Below are 18136 nucleotides of genomic sequence, written 5' to 3'. Positions count from 1 at the left end.
ACTGTAGGGTTGTAGAGTACATCTACAGAGACGGGTGTAGACTGTAGGGTTGTAGGGCACATCTAGGGAGACGGGTGTAGACTGTAGGGTTGTAGAGTACATCTACAGAGACGGGTGTAGACTGTAGGGTTGTAGGGCACATCTAGGGAGACGGGTGTAGACTGTAGGGTTGTAGAGTACATCTACAGAGACGGGTGTAGACTGTAGGGTTGTAGAGTACATCTACAGAGACGGGTGTAGACTGTAGGGTTGTAGAGTACATCTACAGAGACGGGTGTAGACTGTGGGGTTGTAGAACACATCTAGGGAGACGGGTGTAGACTGTAGGGTTGTAGAGTACATCTACAGAGACGGGTGTAGACTGTAGGGTTGTAGGGCACATCTAGGGAGACGGGTGTAGACTGTAGGGTTGTAGAGTACATCTACAGAGACGGGTGTAGACTGTAGGGTTGTAGAGTACATCTACAGAGACGGGTGTAGACTGTAGGGTTGTAGAGTACATCTACAGAGACGGGTGTAGACTGTAGGGTTGTAGAGTACATCTACAGAGACGGGTGTAGACTGTAGGGTTGTAGAGTACATCTACAGAGACGGGTGTAGACTGTGGGGTTGTAGAACACATCTAGGGAGACGGGTGTAGACTGTAGGGTTGTAGAGTACATCTACAGAGACGGGTGTAGACTGTAGGGTTGTAGAGTACATCTACAGAGACGGGTGTAGACTGTAGGGTTGTAGAGTACATCTACAGAGACGGGTGTAGACTGTAGGGTTGTAGGGCACATCTAGGGAGACGGGTGTAGACTGTAGGGTTGTAGGGCACATCTAGGGAGACGGGTGTAGACTGTAGGGTTGTAGGGCACATCTAGGGAGACGGGTGTAGACTGTAGGGTTGTAGGGCACATCTAGGGAGACGGGTGTAGACTGTAGGGTTGTAGGGCACATCTAGGGAGACGGGTGTAGACTGTAGGGTTGTAGAGTACATCTACAGAGACGGGTGTAGACTGTAGGGTTGTAGGGCACATCTAGGGAGACGGGTGTAGACTGTAGGGTTGTAGAGTACATCTACAGAGACGGGTGTAGACTGTAGGGTTGTAGGGCACATCTAGGGAGACGGGTGTAGACTGTAGGGTTGTAGAGTACATCTACAGAGACGGGTGTAGACTGTAGGGTTGTAGAGTACATCTACAGAGACGGGTGTAGACTGTAGGGTTGTAGAGCACATCTAGGGAGACGGGTGTAGACTGTAGGGTTGTCGAGTACATCTACAGAGACGGGTGTAGACTGTAGGGTTGTAGAGTACATCTACAGAGACGGGTGTAGACTGTAGGGTTGTAGAGCACATCTAGGGAGACGGGTGTAGACTGTAGGGTTGTAGAGTACATCTACAGAGACGGGTGTAGACTGTGGGGTTGTAGAACACATCGAGGGAGACGGGTGTAGACTGTAGGGTTGTAGGGCACATCTAGGGAGACGGGTGTAGACTGTAGGGTTGTAGAGTACATCTACAGAGACGGGTATCACCCACGTGAGTCTGTAGTGCGGCGAGGCACGTCTCACATGACGGTAGCATTCAGTGGGTTGCGTGGGGTTTGGTGGTGGTAATGATACAGTCTTAAAGTAACCACCTTATCATGGGTTGTGTGTGAGGCTTGCCTGGCCACACGCACCTGCTGGAGGAGGAGGGGGCGGAGGGCCACCACCACGTCCTCCTCCCATTCCCTCCTGTCTGTTTACCCTCAGCATCTTGAGCAAGAACACTGCCACCCCCACCTCCCTCCTGGAACTCTGCCACCGCGCGCATGCCCAACGCTCCTATCCAGTGTCGTTGAAGTGGTATTATCTTTATCATAACCCACCAGGACTCCTTTTTTTTTTTATATACAAGGCCTCTGTTGCATCCGAGGCCTTCCCATCGGTCGCTGGTCCGCCGCAAACAGAATCTGTTGCAGTCCTGAGCCGTGGATAGGGAAGACGTCCTTCTAACCATGGCCACTCAGAAGCGTTCATGATTTTTTTTTCTTTTCATAAATCAGATATTGTTTTGTACCCCATTCGACTGCATGACCCTTGGGCACGAGGGTTTGATCCTTGGGTGCTAAAGCGTGACCTTTGGCCTGACCCTAAACCTTCAGGTTAAAGGTCAGACCATCATATCCAAGGGCCCAACCGTTGTGCTCAAGGGTCGTACCATTGTGGTTAAGGATCGTATATATGAGCGTGGGTCGTATCCGTGCGTTAAAGGGGTCGTGCCGTTATCCTCGTGTTGTACCGTCGTGCTCAGGTGTCGTACCGTCGTGCTCATGGGTCATACCGTCGTGCACAAGTGTCGTACCGTCGAGTCCAAGTGTCGTACCGTCGTGCTCAAGTGTCGCACCGTCGTACTCCAAGGTGTGAGGGAAGGGAGTTTAAGAAGGTGTGTGTGTGTGTGTGTATGTGTGTGTGAGTTTGTGTGTGTGTGTGTGTGTGTGTGTGTGTTGAGGAGGAGTGGGCGCCAGGTGTTGCAATCCTCCAGCCTCCTTCTTCTACTTGCCACCTGATCTCTCTCTCTCTCTCTCTCTCTCTCTCTCTCTCTCTCTCTCTCTCTCTCTCTCTCTCTCTCTCACATTAACCCACGTCTCTGCTACCCCCGTCGTCTGCTGCACACCCCTGGGTATGAGGCAGCAGTCGCTCTGTGTGTGCCTCGCCTCGGGCTCTCGGGTACAGTCCTTCCCTACCCCTTATCTGTGCTTCCTTTTTGAGATATTTATTGTCACATATATTGTTTAATTCTGCTGCGCTTCCTTCCCCCTTTATTGTTTATCCTCGTATCCGTATTCTCCTTGTATCTTTCTTGCCTGTTTATCTCTCGTGTCTTGTTATCGTTTTTCCCTGTTCCTAGATCACTCTGCTTGCCCGATGGTTGACATACAAACTTGTGGGTAAACATTGTATATATATATATATATATATATATATATATATATATATATATATATATATATATATATATATATATATATATTGTATGTGTGCGTGTTGTTCGTTGTGGTATATGACGAGGTTATCTGCCATATATCAGGTTTAGGATCCACTTCTCCATGTAGATGGAGACATTACAGTAAAAGTAATTTGTTACCGAAGCTCATTTACATATTATGAATAATTAGTCACGTACCCGGATGTCGTCTAGAAACTTAAGATGTTAATGGAGTTGAAGGTTAAACTGAGTTACTTTCTAAGTACTGTGGCACTCTCTGTGTATCTAAGATAGTTTCTAAGTACTGTGGCACTCTGTGTGTATCTAAGTTTCTAAGTGCTGTGGCACTCTGTGTGTATCTAAGTTTCTAAGTGCTGTGGCACTCTGTGTGTATCTAAGATAATTTCTAAGTACTGTGGCACTCTGTGTGTGTATCTGAGATAATTTCTAAGTACTGTGGCACTCTGTGTGTGTATCTGAGATAGTTTCTAAGTACTGTGGCACTCTGTGTGTGTATCTGAGATAGTTTCTAAGTACTGTGGCACTCTGTGTGTGTATCTCAGATATTTCAGTTTAGGTACTGCAACACTCAGTAACTGTGTTGCATCCTGGGTGACACAAGTGTACCATGCAACACTCGGTAACTCTGTGTTGCATCCTGAGGAAACGGGTGTCCCGTGCAACACTTAATCATTGTGTTGCACAGCAGGCAGGGCACAGGTGTTTCGTGCAACACATAGTAACTAGTGGACTCCTGACGATGGAGTGTAACACCTCGTAACTCTATTATTGGACGACCCAAGTGTTCCATGCAACACCCCCCCACTCACCTTCTTGTCTTCTTAAGTAGATATCTTTGTGATGCTTTGTCACTGTCCCCGTAAGAGTGTCAACACACCTCGCCAGGGTACACGAGGGCAAGTAATTGGTCCTTCGCTGTTTTGGGTTTACATATGAGCGTTTTGGTGAACTCGCAGAGTGGGCGAGTATAAAGTGAGTGTTGACGCGCGCCATTGCCCTGAGTGCATAATATATGTTCCTTGGATTCGAAACCTTTTAAGTCGTTTAGCATTGCTCTGTTAGCGGGTGGTTAGCTGAGTGTCCTCCCAGCTGTTCAAGTTAGTTGAGTGGTTTAACGTCTTGTGTTCGCCATCATTAGCGGCCTGTGTTGTGTTTGTGTTTGTGTGTGTTAGGTGAGTCTGGTGGGTGTTTAGACAAGCAGAGATAGATGGTATAAGGAACTTGGCTTCGGAATCGTTTTAACTCGTGGGAAAAATCAGCTTTTACAAGACGGGATTATTTTGTCAATAGCATCGGGTTCTCCTTTTTTTTTTAGGGTGTTGGAGACGGTGTCGGCCCGTGGTCCAAGTTTCTTACGCTAGGAGCGAAGTTAAGGACACAAAATATAGCGTTTTAGACCTTCAGGGGTTTTCTGAAGGCCACAGTGATAGTATCGATATATCTGGGGTGTGAGGAACTGGTAAAAGTGTGACGTGTATGAAGATGGGGAGAGGTGGGTCAGTACGAATCTTGAAATTACTATTCCCGATTTTTTCTAAGTCATGTGATTCTTTTGATTTCATCTCTCACCCGTGTTGTGTGAGGGGCGAATACGCTGCTCTTGTATCATCCGTGAAGGGTTCAGTTTGAGAACACGTCTGCCGAATTTATGTATTCGTACCCTGCGAATTATTTCAGTGTAGGAATGTTTTTATTTTTTTTTTCTCTTATAGTCACCTTGGAATGGAAGATTCTCAGATACTCGCGAGAGTGAGTATTTGAAGAAATAGATGAAGACAGAGAGAGAGAGAGAGAGAGAGAGAGAGAGAGAGAGAGAGAGAGAGAGAGAGAGAGAGAGAGAGAGAGAGGCACTAGAGTGTAAGATCTCACTCTTGTGTACCAACAGAAATCACAGACACACGGACAGCCATTCCCCTCACTGACCGACCCTCCCCAGCTCTGGTGTGTGTGTGTGTGTGTGTGTGTGTGTGTGTGTGTGTGTGATGCTCAGCCATGTAAGATTCTAGTGACAGAGCTTTGTTCAGTGGTGGGGTTGAAACAGTGTCAGGGTAGTTAGAGGGAACACCTCAAATGGGAAGGTAGATAGTTACTGACTGTAAGTGGGGTTTGTGACGAGCCAGATAATGGATCATTGATTCGATTGGATTTTAAAAGGTTTACATATTACCGTATGTGGTGTTGGAACACGCATCTTTGGTGTGACCTACATAACTCAAATCTTCCCAGATTCTGTTCGACTGTGCTAGATAATGCCCCAGTTCGTTTAAAGAACAGACGGAGAAATATTCTCCACGACATTTAATTTTCATTCGAAAACTTACTTTTTTTTTTTTTGAAGTTACGTGAAGTTAGGGAGGAGACTTCACGGACCAGGTGGGCGAGGGAAGGAAGTTTGATCGTGAAACTACAGGATATGATGACCTGGTGGGCATTATGCCACGTGCAGGGTCCATGGTGCCCACCCGCCACCCACACACGCCTGTGCCACGTGTGCACGGCTCGTGGTCATGATGATGGTAATAAGATATTAATGATAATAATGATGATATCAAGGTCAAAGGTTAACCTCACCAGCTGTGTGGGGACTGCTACACGATACTCGTCTTCCCCCCATCTACAGTCACCGATCTCTGCTCAGTGGACACAGAACCCCTGTAGCCTCACACTACCCATCAGCTGCCACGTCCAATCCCTGAAGCACACCACTTTCTCCAGGCGTCCCCCACCCAGACTCTCTCTCTCTCTCTCTCTCTCTCTCTCTCTCGTCTTATTATTATTGTTATTAGTAGTAGTAGCAGTAGTATGTAAACATACTTTTGAGTAAAATTGTAGTGATAATAGAAATGATAGAATTATTATGACTATAACACTAAATATGTTGCTATTACTATTAATGTTCATTAAGCTATAGGTCTGTTAGTATTGATGAATGTGATGTGTGGAGTATTTTTATGTTAATATTTAGCCAGTGTGAAAAGCAGGAGCCTTTGAAAAAATTTTCCCTTCGCTTCAGAAGTTTTCTGTTTTTCGTAGAGCTAATTGCGTATGTATTTGCTCTCTTGCGTAAGCTATAATCGTATTCGTGTGTCAGGCGTACCCATGGAGCTCAGGGACCTTATGATATTCGACACAGAAATATGTTGAACACCGTTACAACCACTTATGTGGTTGTAACTGTACATGGAGTGGCTGTGGTCAAAGAGGAATCAGTTTGTGGTTGTGTGGTGTGGTGGCCATCCACGTGGTAGTGGAGGTCATGTTTGTGGTTGTGTGGTTGTGTGGTATGGTGGCCATCCACGTGGTAGTGGAGGTCATGTTTGTGGTTGTGTGGTGTGGTGGTGGTTCAAGGCCTGATCTTGGCTGGGAGCCTTGCCTCCACCGTCCGTGTGTTGTGACAATCGCGATTCTTGTCAGAGATGGAGGTGGGCCACAACCAGCATCATAAAGTTGTAATATCACGGCAAGGAGGAAGACTGTCTTAAACCCTTTTCCCTCCTCCTCCTCCTCCTCGTCTTCCTCGGGTCTCTGAGGAGCTGGACGTGGGGTGCGAGAGATCATGGTGTGTGATGAGACGTATCTCTTGTTGTGAGAGAGGGAGACACACTTGCTCCCAGTATGTTACTGAAGTTAGATCACATGTGACAGACATCCAGGTGTTGCTCAGACGAAAAGCTTTGGTGTGGTAGACGGGACTTCCCGCCTTTGAAGAGATACTCTTGTTGATATATATATATATATATATATATATATATATATATATATATATATATATATATATATATATATATATATATATATGCGTCATACTGAGTTGGTGTGGTTGCCGTATGTGTTGTAAGAATAACTTTACTATAGTTATTATCTACTGGAGGACAGTACATGGGAAGGACAGATAACACAAGACCTGATGGTCTATGACCAGGTTATCTGCTGGATGTGGATAGAGACAGGATAGTGAAGCAGAAGGCTCCTCCCCATCCACCACTATAGATGGAGACAGGATAGTGAAGCAGAAGGCTCCTCCCCACCCACCACTATAGATGGAGACAGGACAGTACAGCAGAAGGCTCCTCCCCACCCACCACTATAGATGGAGACAGGATAGTGAAGCAGAAGGCTCCTCCCCACCCACCACTATAGATGGAGACAGGATAGTACAGCAGAAGGCTCCTCCCCACCCACCACTATAGATGGAGACAGGATAGTGAAGCAGAAGGCTCCTCCCCACCCACCACTATAGATGGAGACAGGACAGTACAGCAGAAGGCTCCTCCCCACCCACCACTATAGATGGAGACAGGATAGTACAGCAGAAGGCTCCTCCCCACCCACCACTATAGATGGAGACAGGATAGTGAAGCAGAAGGCTCCTCCCCACCCACCACTATAGATGGAGACAGGACAGTACAGCAGAAGGCTCCTCCCCACCCACCACTATAGATGGAGACAGGATAGTGAAGCAGAAGGCTCCTCCCCACCCACCACTATAGATGGAGACAGGATAGTACAGCAGAAGGCTCCTCCCCACCCACCACTATAGATGGAGACAGGATAGTGAAGCAGAAGGCTCCTCCCCACCCACCACTATAGATGGAGACAGGACAGTACAGCAGAAGGCTCCTCCCCACCCACCACTATAGATGGAGACAGGATAGTACAGCAGAAGGCTCCTCCCCACCCACCACTATAGATGGAGACAGGGTAGTGAAGCAGAAGGCTCCAGTGTTGTGGTTAACATATGTTATTTAGTTTGCATGTTAAAGGGTAATTTGTCTCGCTTCCTTTATTTTAATTCTAGCTCGCTAGTCCGCGTATATGACGTTGGCAGTAGCGAACTTAAGATTTTGTGGGTAATTGTATTTTATGGTTCAGCTTCCTTTGTATTTAGCTGCCAGTTTCTTTATCTGTTTTGTTTATGTGACGTTTCGTGCATATGATAGTGGTTTACTGCAGTGCTGTATGTCGTCCGGATAGAGACGGTTTTAGTTGGTGTGTTTCATTTTATTGTGTTGTTTGTGACCTTGTTGTGTTGCTCTTGTTTTTGTGTTGATCATTTGCATGTTGGGCATTAAGTCCTCCCGCTCCTCCGCCAGCTGATGTTGTCCTGTTCCGAGTTCCCTTCTCCTGCTGGGTGTATCTTGGTGTTCCAAGTTCCCTTCTCCTGCTGGGTGTATCTTGGTGTTCCAAGTTCCCTTCTCCTGCTGGGTGTATCTTGGTGTTCCGAGTTCCCTTCTCCTCCTGGGTGTATCTTGGTGTGTCTTTTGTGTTGCCCTGATGACTAGAGAGAGAGAGAGAGAGAGAGAGAGAGAGAGAGAGAGAGAGAGAGAGAGAGAGGAGAGAGAGGCGCACCCTTGTGTGTTGCTGTGGTGGGAACCTGTCTTGCGGAGGTTTGACGTTGTGATCACACGACCCCCACACACATACGTTGTTCCGACGTAACCCTTGCGGGGAGGGAGGGGTCCGGTAGTACAGTTCTCGCTACGTCGCCTCCTCATGTAGACGTGTCGACCCCCGTGGTGGAGGAGGTTTTGAAGAAGACGAGTGTGTGATTGTGACCTTGTTCATGTGTGATGGTGTACACACACACACACACACACACACACACACACACACACACGCACTGTGGGGTTCGTGTTCGTTGAATCAGTCATAATAACCCAGAGAGCAGGCAGGCCAGTGAATGCATTACCTAAATGAGGAAAAAAACGACCGAGTCTGGCAGGCAGGTGTTTATATAGTGTTGGATGGTGTGTGTGTGTGTGATGAGTATTGGATGTTCATTGAGGAAATTACCTGCCTGGGTGTTGGAGAGGCCGCTGGGGTAAGATCGTAAGAAAGTGATGGATGAAATAATGTTGCGACGTTTTCAGAGAAATGTTGATGCTACGTTTACTGTTTTAAAGATGTATGTTTGTACAGTTGACCACAGTGCACCGTGGTGATGTGTCGTGTGTTGGAGCGGGAGGTGTAGACCAGACACAGGGTTATGTGTAGTGCCAGGTGTTCCTCTGTACGTTTAATAGCTAGAGGAGGTGGTGTTAGGTGATCTGTGTGGAGGCTTCTTGCCTATACTGGTCTCAAGGGCGGAGCTGGCCCGTCTGAAGACAAGGGCCCGTGTCAGGCTAAGGGCGGAGGGGCCGTCTGAAGACAAAGGCCCGTGCTAGGGTAGGGTTACAAGGGCCTTCTGAGGACAAGGGCCCGTGCCAGGCTAAGGGCGGAGCTGGGCCGTCTGAAGACAAGGGCTCGTGCCAGGCTGAGGGTGGAGCTGGGCCGTCTGGAGACAAGGGTACGTGGCAGGCTAAGGGTGGAGCTGTGCCGTCTGAAGACAAGGGTACGTGCCAGGCTAAGGGTGGAGGGGATGTCTGAAGACAAGGGTACGTGCCAGGCTAAGGGTGGAGAGGATGTCTGAAGACAAGGGCTCGTGCCAGGCTAAGGGTGGAGTTGTGCCGTCTGAAGACAAGGGTACGTGCCAGGCTAAGGTCCGTTGAGTCTTTAAGAACAACTTGTCTTCGCTTCGATCTTATGATTATATTGTGGTCAGTATGTGACTGTGTGTCTGGTGACAGTCATCAAGTGGCTCTTTGTCCCAATGTGACGTTTCTTCCCTGAAGCTCTTCCCTCCGCAGTGTCTCTTCAAAGGAACTGATGAAATCATTGACTTCCACAGTGGCTGAGGAAGCCTTCAGTACTTGTTCATGTACGCTTTTCTTCAACTATAGAAGTGCTATTTTTATATATTTTTATACTTCTTTCTTCTTAGTTTCATAGTGTGTCCTCAGGTTGGTCTGTCCTCGCATCTCTCGAAGACCTGATCGTTTTCCACGTCATCAGACAGATTTAGAAACTTGCACAGGGTGATCAGGTCACCCCTCGCTTTTCTCTCCTTTATGGTTGGCAAGTTTTTATGGCCTGTAGCCTTTCCCTTTGATGTAGCTCCCTCATTCCTGTTACCATCTTCTTCTTCTGGACCTTCTCTATTAGCTCTCTGTGCGTTGGCCGAGCTGAAGAAGCTAAGTCTGGTTTTGGTCTAGTATGTGATGTGAATAATTTGCTGAATGATTCGTTATCCATGAACTGCATTGCGATTATTTATCATTTACCAGAAGGATGTTTATCTCCTTTATAATCCTCTTGATGTGGACCTCTGATTGTGTGTGTGTGTATGTATGATTGATATTTGCGTCTTTCTGGGAGAGGGTTTTACACTCACGTTGCCCCGTCTCTTAACTCATATATATGTACCATGTCTTTACTGAAATGTGGATACACACATGCGTGTGTGTGTGTGTGTGTGTGTGTGTGTGTGTGGTTCTGCTGCTAGCCCGTATCGTGGTGTAGACATGTGTTGGTAACAACATAGTGAGGGATAGGTCTATCCACAGGTATGACGTGTCTGAGGGACACCACATGTGCTTCTCTCCCCTTAACACCTGTGTAGATGTGTGTATATCAGGTGTATCCATGTGTGTTGGCCCAACATGTCCCCTGGAACACAGAGTCTTTCCCTCAAAGTTGATGACGGAGAAGTTGGTGGTGTTTGAGCGACTGGTTCCCTCCCCTGGTGCTGGTGACTGGTTCCCTCCCCTGGTGCTGGTGACTGGTTCCCTCCCCTGGTGCTGGTGACTGGTTCCCTCCCCTGGTGCTGGTGACTGGTTCCCTCCCCTGGTGCTGGTGACTGGTTCCCTCCCCTGGTGCTGGTGACTGGTTCCCTCCCCTGGTGCTGGTGACTGGTTCCCTCCCCTGGTGCTGCGAGAGAGAGAGAGAGAGAGAGAGAGAGAGAGAGAGAGAGAGAGAGAGAGAGAGAGAGAGAGAGATGATTGTAGCCACTATAGCGTACCGTCATTAGCAGCCAGAACACATGCTAGTGTTCAAGTGTGGCGGACTTGGTCATAAAACCTCTCTTGTTTATTACAGTTACGTAAGTTTAGTGTGTGTGTGTGTGTGTGTGTGTGTGTGTGTGTGTGTGTGTGTGTGTGTGTGTGTCGTTACCTCTCTCCCCCATTACCCATCTGTGCAATATTGGGAGGGAGTTCTACATTCGTTGGGGCCCCCACACACACACCTCTTGTGCGTGAGTAAGACGCTTGGATTTGGGTAGGAGTAGCCAGTGTCGAACAGATGTTGGAAGTCTTCCCCCTCCGGCACCAGACCGGTGTAGTCGTGTACCTTAACACCTGTACAGATGTTCAGCACTCGCGCGCCTCCCTCGAGCTGCTTCAACAGGCCTTCAACACCTGATCTGTCACATCACATTACCGTACTGACTTCGGTATGGGGTGCCCTTCGTGGGTACCAGCCACGGACACAGAGCTCTCTCTCTCTATAACGAATTATTCGTAACGGTTACAACGTGCGCAGACGTTCTCGAGTTCCGCTTCTGTGAAGTTCTTGTATGTGTTCACTCCACTCCCAAGTTCACAGAGTGTTTTCTTATGTTCATTGTTCAGGAGTGGCTCTTGAACACCAGACGTGGGATCTTTGATTGTGGGAGTCAGAGAAATGAACAGATTGAACACGACGGTACAGACCTGCAACACGACGGTACATACATACCTTGAAGGTCTGTACCGTCGTGTTCAAGGCCTGTACCGTCGTGTTCAAGGTCTGTACCGTCGTGTTCAAGGCCTGTACCGTCGTGTTCAAGGCCTGTACCGTCGTGTTCAAGGCCTGTACCGTCGTGTTCAAGGCCTGTACCGTCGTGTTCAAGGCCTGTACCGTCGTGTTCAAGGTCTGCACCGTCGTGTTCAAGGCCTGTACCGTCGTGTTCAAGATCTGTACCGTCGTGTTCAAGGCCTGTACCGTCGTGTTCAAGGCCTGTACCGTCGTGTTCAAGGCCTGTACCGTCGTGTTCAAGGCCTGTACCGTCGTGTTCAAGGCCTGTACCGTCGTGTTCAAAATCTGTACCGTCGTGTTCAAGGCCTGTACCGTCGTGTTCAAGGCCTGTACCGTCGTGTTCAAGGCCTGTACCGTCGTCTTCAAGGCCTGTACCGTCGTGTTCAAAATCTGTAACGTCGTGTTCAGTTAACGTTTATTCACGCATATTGACTTTTATTTACCAGATTCATATTTACATATTTTTCCGTATTTGAGGCATGACGTTGACTTGTTTCTGTTTTAGAATTTATGAGCTCAAGTTAAACTGATTTCTGTGTGGGAGATGTGCATGTCACCCTCTGTTGTGTGTTTGTTGGAGAGAGAGAGAGAGAGTCAGCATTGATGTTGAATCCAGAGATGATGATGACGTAGCAACAAACACAGTGTGTTTGTTGCAGGTGTACAACAAGGAACGGCTCGTACACATACCTGACTGTCATGTATAGTTTCGTATAACATTACTGTAAGGTATATTTTGGTTGTGAAATCTTTATATATATATATATATATATATATATATATATATATATATATATATATATATATATATATATATATATATAGATGTTTCTCTCTTGTGTCTCCCCTGATGATGTGATTATTACATGAAAGTGCACTTGGGAACTTTTCGTGTTTCATTTTCCCCGTGGACTCATAGGAATATATATATATATATATATATATATATATATATATATATATATATATATATATATATATATATATATATATATATATAGACACTGTATATATAAATTATTCGATTTCGATTCTTTTGCACTAACGATATTTATCTTCTTTCTTCCAGGTGAGTGTTCATAGCGTGGAGCCCCAGTGTATGTACGAGTTAGTCATGTGTCCGCAGGACGTGCAGCGCCTGTGCGTAGGTGTTCATGAGCCGTGAGTAGCAGCTTCGCCTGCACCAGCGTTGTCTTTACTTATGACAAAGAGAACATTTCTGTCGTGTGACATTTCCTGATGGAATTGTCACTTCTGATTGCAATTATGGAGAAAAAACAATATAAGGGAATGTCCATTGTTGTGGTATATGGGGGGCGACGTGCTGTCATTGGGCTGAATCAGGGCATATGAAACGATGAGAGTGAAGGATAGACTAGTCTTTGGGGACTGGCTTTGCATGGTGGACAGTGGTTGGAATGCATTGTAAAGTAGAGGTAGGGAGTGGATGTGTGTATATGAGGCCATTGTTCGTCTCTTCCTGACGCTGTCTTGCTAGAATGGGAAAGAGAGTCAGGTACAGAGAAGAAAAAGTCCATTATCACTGAGTGTTGTGCGGTGTAAGTAAAGGTGATTCATCATTGTTTACCCTGAAGATTGTGGTCGTTGGGTACGACCCTTGAGCACGTCAGTACGACCATTGAGCACGACGGTACGACCCTTGTGTACGACGGTACGACCCTTGAGCACGACGGTAGGCCCTTGTGTACGACGGTGCGACCCTTGAGCACGACGGTACGACCCTTGAGCACGACGGTACGACCCTTGGCCGTGCCTGACCTTTGACCTAGACCCTGTAGGCCAAACCATCATCATACCCAGAGTCGTATATCGTCGTACTTCAGGGTCGTATACGGGTGGTACTCAGTAGCCAGCAGGTGTGGGTCGTGCCAGGGTGTTAGGAGAGAGAGAGAGAGAGAGAGAGAGAGAGAGAGAGAGAGAGAGAGAGAGAGAGAGAGAGAGAGAGAGAAACACCTGTGTGGGACGTCCTCTGGTAGACTCATTGACGCAACACCTGCCTCCTGAACGGGTATTTTATCGGTGTAAAATTGGACTTGGTGGAATATTTTTATCCCTGTCATCATATATATATATATATATATATATATATATATATATATATATATATATATATATATATTTATATATATATATATATATATATATATATATATATATATATATATATATATATATATATATATATATATATATATATATATATATATATATATATATAATACTATTCACAGTATTTTCGGGTTATCATTATTCACATACTATTTTCGTCTGTCTGTTCGAGTGTTGTGTGTGTGTGTGTGTGTGTGTGTGTGTCTATCTGATCAGTGAATATCTGCGGACGTTCAAGTTGGTGGAGGTATTGGCAGGGTGGTTCGCTATCTGTCTCATTACCATACCATTATCGTGTAGTGTCCATTACCTGCGCGGGAGAGAGAGCGTCAGGGTTGAAATTGACGATGACGGCGCGTTTGACCCGCGTGGACTCATGCGCTGTGTGTAATGTGATCTGCTGTGTGTGTGTATGTTGGTCAGGGTCTCTCTCTCTCTCTCTCTCTCTCTCTCTCTCTCTCTCTCTCTCTCTCTCTCTCTCTCTCTCTCTCTCTCTCTCACCGTGATAACCTGGCGGTTTGGCTGGCTGGTTGGGTCGTGTGCACGCCCAGCATCCCGCCCTGGAGAGTGGAGTGTGTGGGGATGGGTTCGATACCCTGTGTCTGTATATTCTAATAAGGTTTGCATTCTTATTTATTTTCTTTTTCATGCGAGAGTTTCACTGGTGAGCAAATAGGCTGGATCTTTATGATGGACGTGGCCAGCTTCCTGAGCGCTGCTGGGGCCATATTTAGGGATAGAAGGAACTCCAGAATAATTGAGATAAGATACAGTATATATATATATATACTGCAAGAGGTCACACACTAGTGTATGCACACACACACACACACACACACCCACCCACCCACCCACACACACACACACACACACACACACACACACACACACACACACACACACACACACACACACACACACACACAACACCTCTCACAACCTCTCTACAAGCCATGCACAATCTAGGAAGAGAACCTTTTTTTTCTTTTTTACAACCCTGTGATAACCGTGGCCTCCATCATGTCCGTAATAACCCGGCCGTGTCAACAAGCTTTATGACCTGTGACCCGGGATGACCTCCCTCCTCCCTTGTCTTGGTCCGCAGTAATTTCTCCACATCGTCAATAGATGATGTTTGTGGCCAGTATTCCTTCATGTTTATGTGTTCATTTGTTTTTGTGCTGTCTCGTGACGTGTTCAGTTCATTGTTCACTTCACCCCTTCTTCCTCGTACACGCATTGATATCCTCAACATTCCCCCCCCCCTCCCCCCTTATGGTTTGATTATTCGTAAATCATTTACTTCGGCGTCTCATTTACACTAGGAGCTCCCCAGCCTCGCCTGCTTGCCATGCACCAGGGTCGTATACCACGCCTGCCTCTATCTCATCAGACTAGGGTCTCTATCTCATCAGACTAGGGTCTCTATTTCTCTCATCAGACTATGGTCTCTTTCTCATCAGACTAGGGTCTCTATTTCTCTCATCAGACTAGGGTCTCTATCTCTCTCATCAGACTAGGGTCTCTATCTCTCTCATCAGACTAGGGTCTCTATCTCTCTCATCAGACTAGGGTCTCTATTTCTCTCATCAGACTATGGTCTCTTTCTCATCAGACTAGGGTCTCTATTTCTCTCATCAGACTAGGGTCTCTATCTCTCTCATCAGACTAGGGTCTCTATTTCTCTCATCAGACTAGGGTCTCTTATCTCTCTCATAAGGCTAGGGTCGTAGGGGGGGGTATTTAACTCTCACTGTATCTCACCAGGTGGTAGGTGGGCGGGTGGGTTGATAAGGGCTGGTCGGGACGCCCTTGGTGGGCGGGTGGGTTGATAAGGGCTGGTCGGGACGCCCTTGGTGGGCGGGTGGGTTGATAAGGGCTGGTCGGGACGCCCTTGGTGGGCGGGTGGGTTGATAAGGGCTGGTCGGGACGCCCTTGGTGGGCGGGTGGGTTGATAAGGGCTAGTCGGGACGCCCTTGGTGGGCGGGTGAGTTGATAAGGGCTGGTCTGGACGCCCTTGGTGGGCGGGTGGGTTGATAAAGGCTGGTCGGGACGCCCTTGGTGGGCGGGTGGGTTGATAAGGGCTGGTCGGGACGCCCTTGGTGGGCAGGTGGGTTGATAAAGGCTGGTCGGGACGCCCTTGGCTTTGCAGCAGATAAATGTAAACACGGTGGGTGGGGGGGTAGATGTGTTATTAGTGATGATAATTTCCACAGTGTCATATTTTAATCACGGGTGACGTAGTATTCAATATATATATATATATATATATATATATATATATATATATATATATATATATATATATATATATATATTCCGGGTTTTCCAGAGATTTTCTCTTGATGATGTGTGTATATATATACACTCCGGTTTTTATGGAGAGCCTGTGTGTGTGTGTGTGTGTGTGTGTGGGCTGGAGAGTTAATTCCCTCTCTCTCTCTCTCTCTCTCTCTCTCTCTCTCTCTCTCAAAGTCGCTGGTGGTAATATTTTTTGGTGGTTCTTTTGAGGGAACTGTAATGTCCAGCGTGATGATTTTCTCGTGTATGTGTGTGTGTGTGTGTGTGTGTGGGTTACTGACGTTCTCAGTCGTGTTTGTATTAATGGCACAGTGTAATTTACGTTGCCTGTTGCTGTCAGTTAATTGTTATTATTATGATAGACAGTGCTGGCGGTGTACACATGTTGGGTGGGTGTGTGTGGTGGTTGCTGGCTGGGTTATGTGGTAGCACTGTACAAGCACTTCTCATTACATACCTAGAAGTAATGATATGGGCTATTTCATCTATATATGTATTCATGACTTAACGAGTTTGAAAGTAAGTATTTGCGTGATAGAAAACGGGGAGTGGGAGGTGCCTGGTCACCTGTGTGGCGTGGAATAAACAGCAACTGATGGTGTTGTTGGCTGGCCCCGAGATTGCTTGTGAACTCTGACCTTGTATCTCTCTCTCTCTCTCTCTCTCTCTCTCTCTCTCTCTCTCTCTCTCTCTCTCTCTCTCTCTCTCTCTAGCTAGCTAGAAGCCCAGCCCACTTGAACTTTGACCTCACCTCTGTAAGACCAGGAGCTCTGCGTGGCTGACCTTTCACCTTGACCGTGTCAGGCCAGAAACTTAGCCTACCTGACCTTTGACCTTGACTGTGTCAGGCCAGAAGCTCTGCCTATCTGACCTTTAACCTTGACTGTCAGGCCAGAAACAGCCTATCTGACCTTTGACCTTGACTGTGTCAGGCCAGAAAGCTGTGCCTCTCTGACCTTTAACCTTGTCGGGAAGGCCAGGCACTTAGCCAATGTGACCTTTACCCTTACCTGCGTCAGACCAGAAGCTAAATGCCTGCCTGACCTTTAACCTTGCCTCTCAGGCCACAAGCTGCTCCCGCTTGACCTTTGACCTTGTACCTCAGGCTAGGAGCTCTACCCTGGTTCACCCCAGCCCCCCCCCTTGCTGACCCCGGCTGACCAGGCCCTCCGTGGCAACACGTTATCGCGCCTGGCCATCCTCCTCTCCCAGACGCCACATGTCCCTCCCAATCCTATGCTGGCACGCCCCTCCTCCGCCCCCCGCGCCCCCGCCCCGCCCCAGATGGCACCGCCGCGCACCACCTGCAACCTCTCTATATTCAGCTTCATTCCTCATGATGGTGGTCGCAAGTGTGACTTATTTCCACCGCTGGGAGGTTCCTCTTTTGAGTGTCTGTTGTGAGGCGTTGGCGGAGGCAGAGAGAGAGAGAGAGAGAGAGAGAGAGAGAGAGAGAGAGAGAGAGAGAGAGAGAGAGAGAGAGAGGCAGAAGTGTGTGTGTGTGTGTGTGTGTGTGTTGCTCTTAATGGTTTGTTGACATATGAACGAGCCAGGCTGGGAAGTGGCCTTGATATATGATCGATAAGGGAGTTGTGGCAAGACGACACGCGTTGTGGACGGAGGTGCGACCCAGGGGAACACGTAGGGAGTGGACGTACGTGTGTGTGTCTGTGTCTTGTGTAGGGATGATGTGTGTGATTACCTGTCTGTACGTATGGGCAGGGAACACGACACACACACACACACACACACACACACATATATATATATATATATATATATATATATATATATATATATATATATATATATATTGACCGATGTGGATGACATTTACTTCCTCTTGGTTTAGCTTGTGTCATAAATCACGTTTCCCTCGCATGTTTGGTGTGTGTATATTTGTTTGTATTTGAATATATCTTTGCAGGTAGGAACTCGTGCAAGCATAGCCATGTGTGTGTGTCCTCTCTCTCTCTCTCTCTCTCTCTCTCTCTCTCTCTCTCTCTCTCTCTCTCTCTCTCTCTGCGTTTGGTCTAGGGGCTCACTCTCCCATACTCTAGGGTCGTACCCCGTCGTGCTCAAGGGCCGCACCGTCGTGCTCTAGGGTCGCACCGT

The 18136-nt window shown here is 47.3% G+C and overlaps 1 protein-coding gene across 1 annotated transcript in view; it reads left to right on the top strand.

Moving 5' to 3' along the window:
• Positions 1-13612, top strand: part of LOC139767296 (uncharacterized) — a 494688-nt gene extending 481076 nt beyond the window's left edge. The window contains exon 4 of the mRNA XM_071696503.1: positions 12660-13612. Coding sequence (XP_071552604.1) covers positions 12660-12673 — 14 coding nt within the window. The 3' untranslated portion in view covers positions 12674-13612. The remainder of the gene's footprint in view (positions 1-12659) is intronic.
• The last annotated feature ends 4524 nt before the right edge of the window (positions 13613-18136 follow it).

Source organism: Panulirus ornatus, chromosome 59, assembly GCF_036320965.1.
Source record: "Panulirus ornatus isolate Po-2019 chromosome 59, ASM3632096v1, whole genome shotgun sequence".
NCBI lineage: Eukaryota > Metazoa > Arthropoda > Malacostraca > Decapoda > Palinuridae > Panulirus > Panulirus ornatus.
Note: the sequence above shows the minus strand (reverse complement) of the source record. Positions and strands in the feature narration are given on the sequence as shown.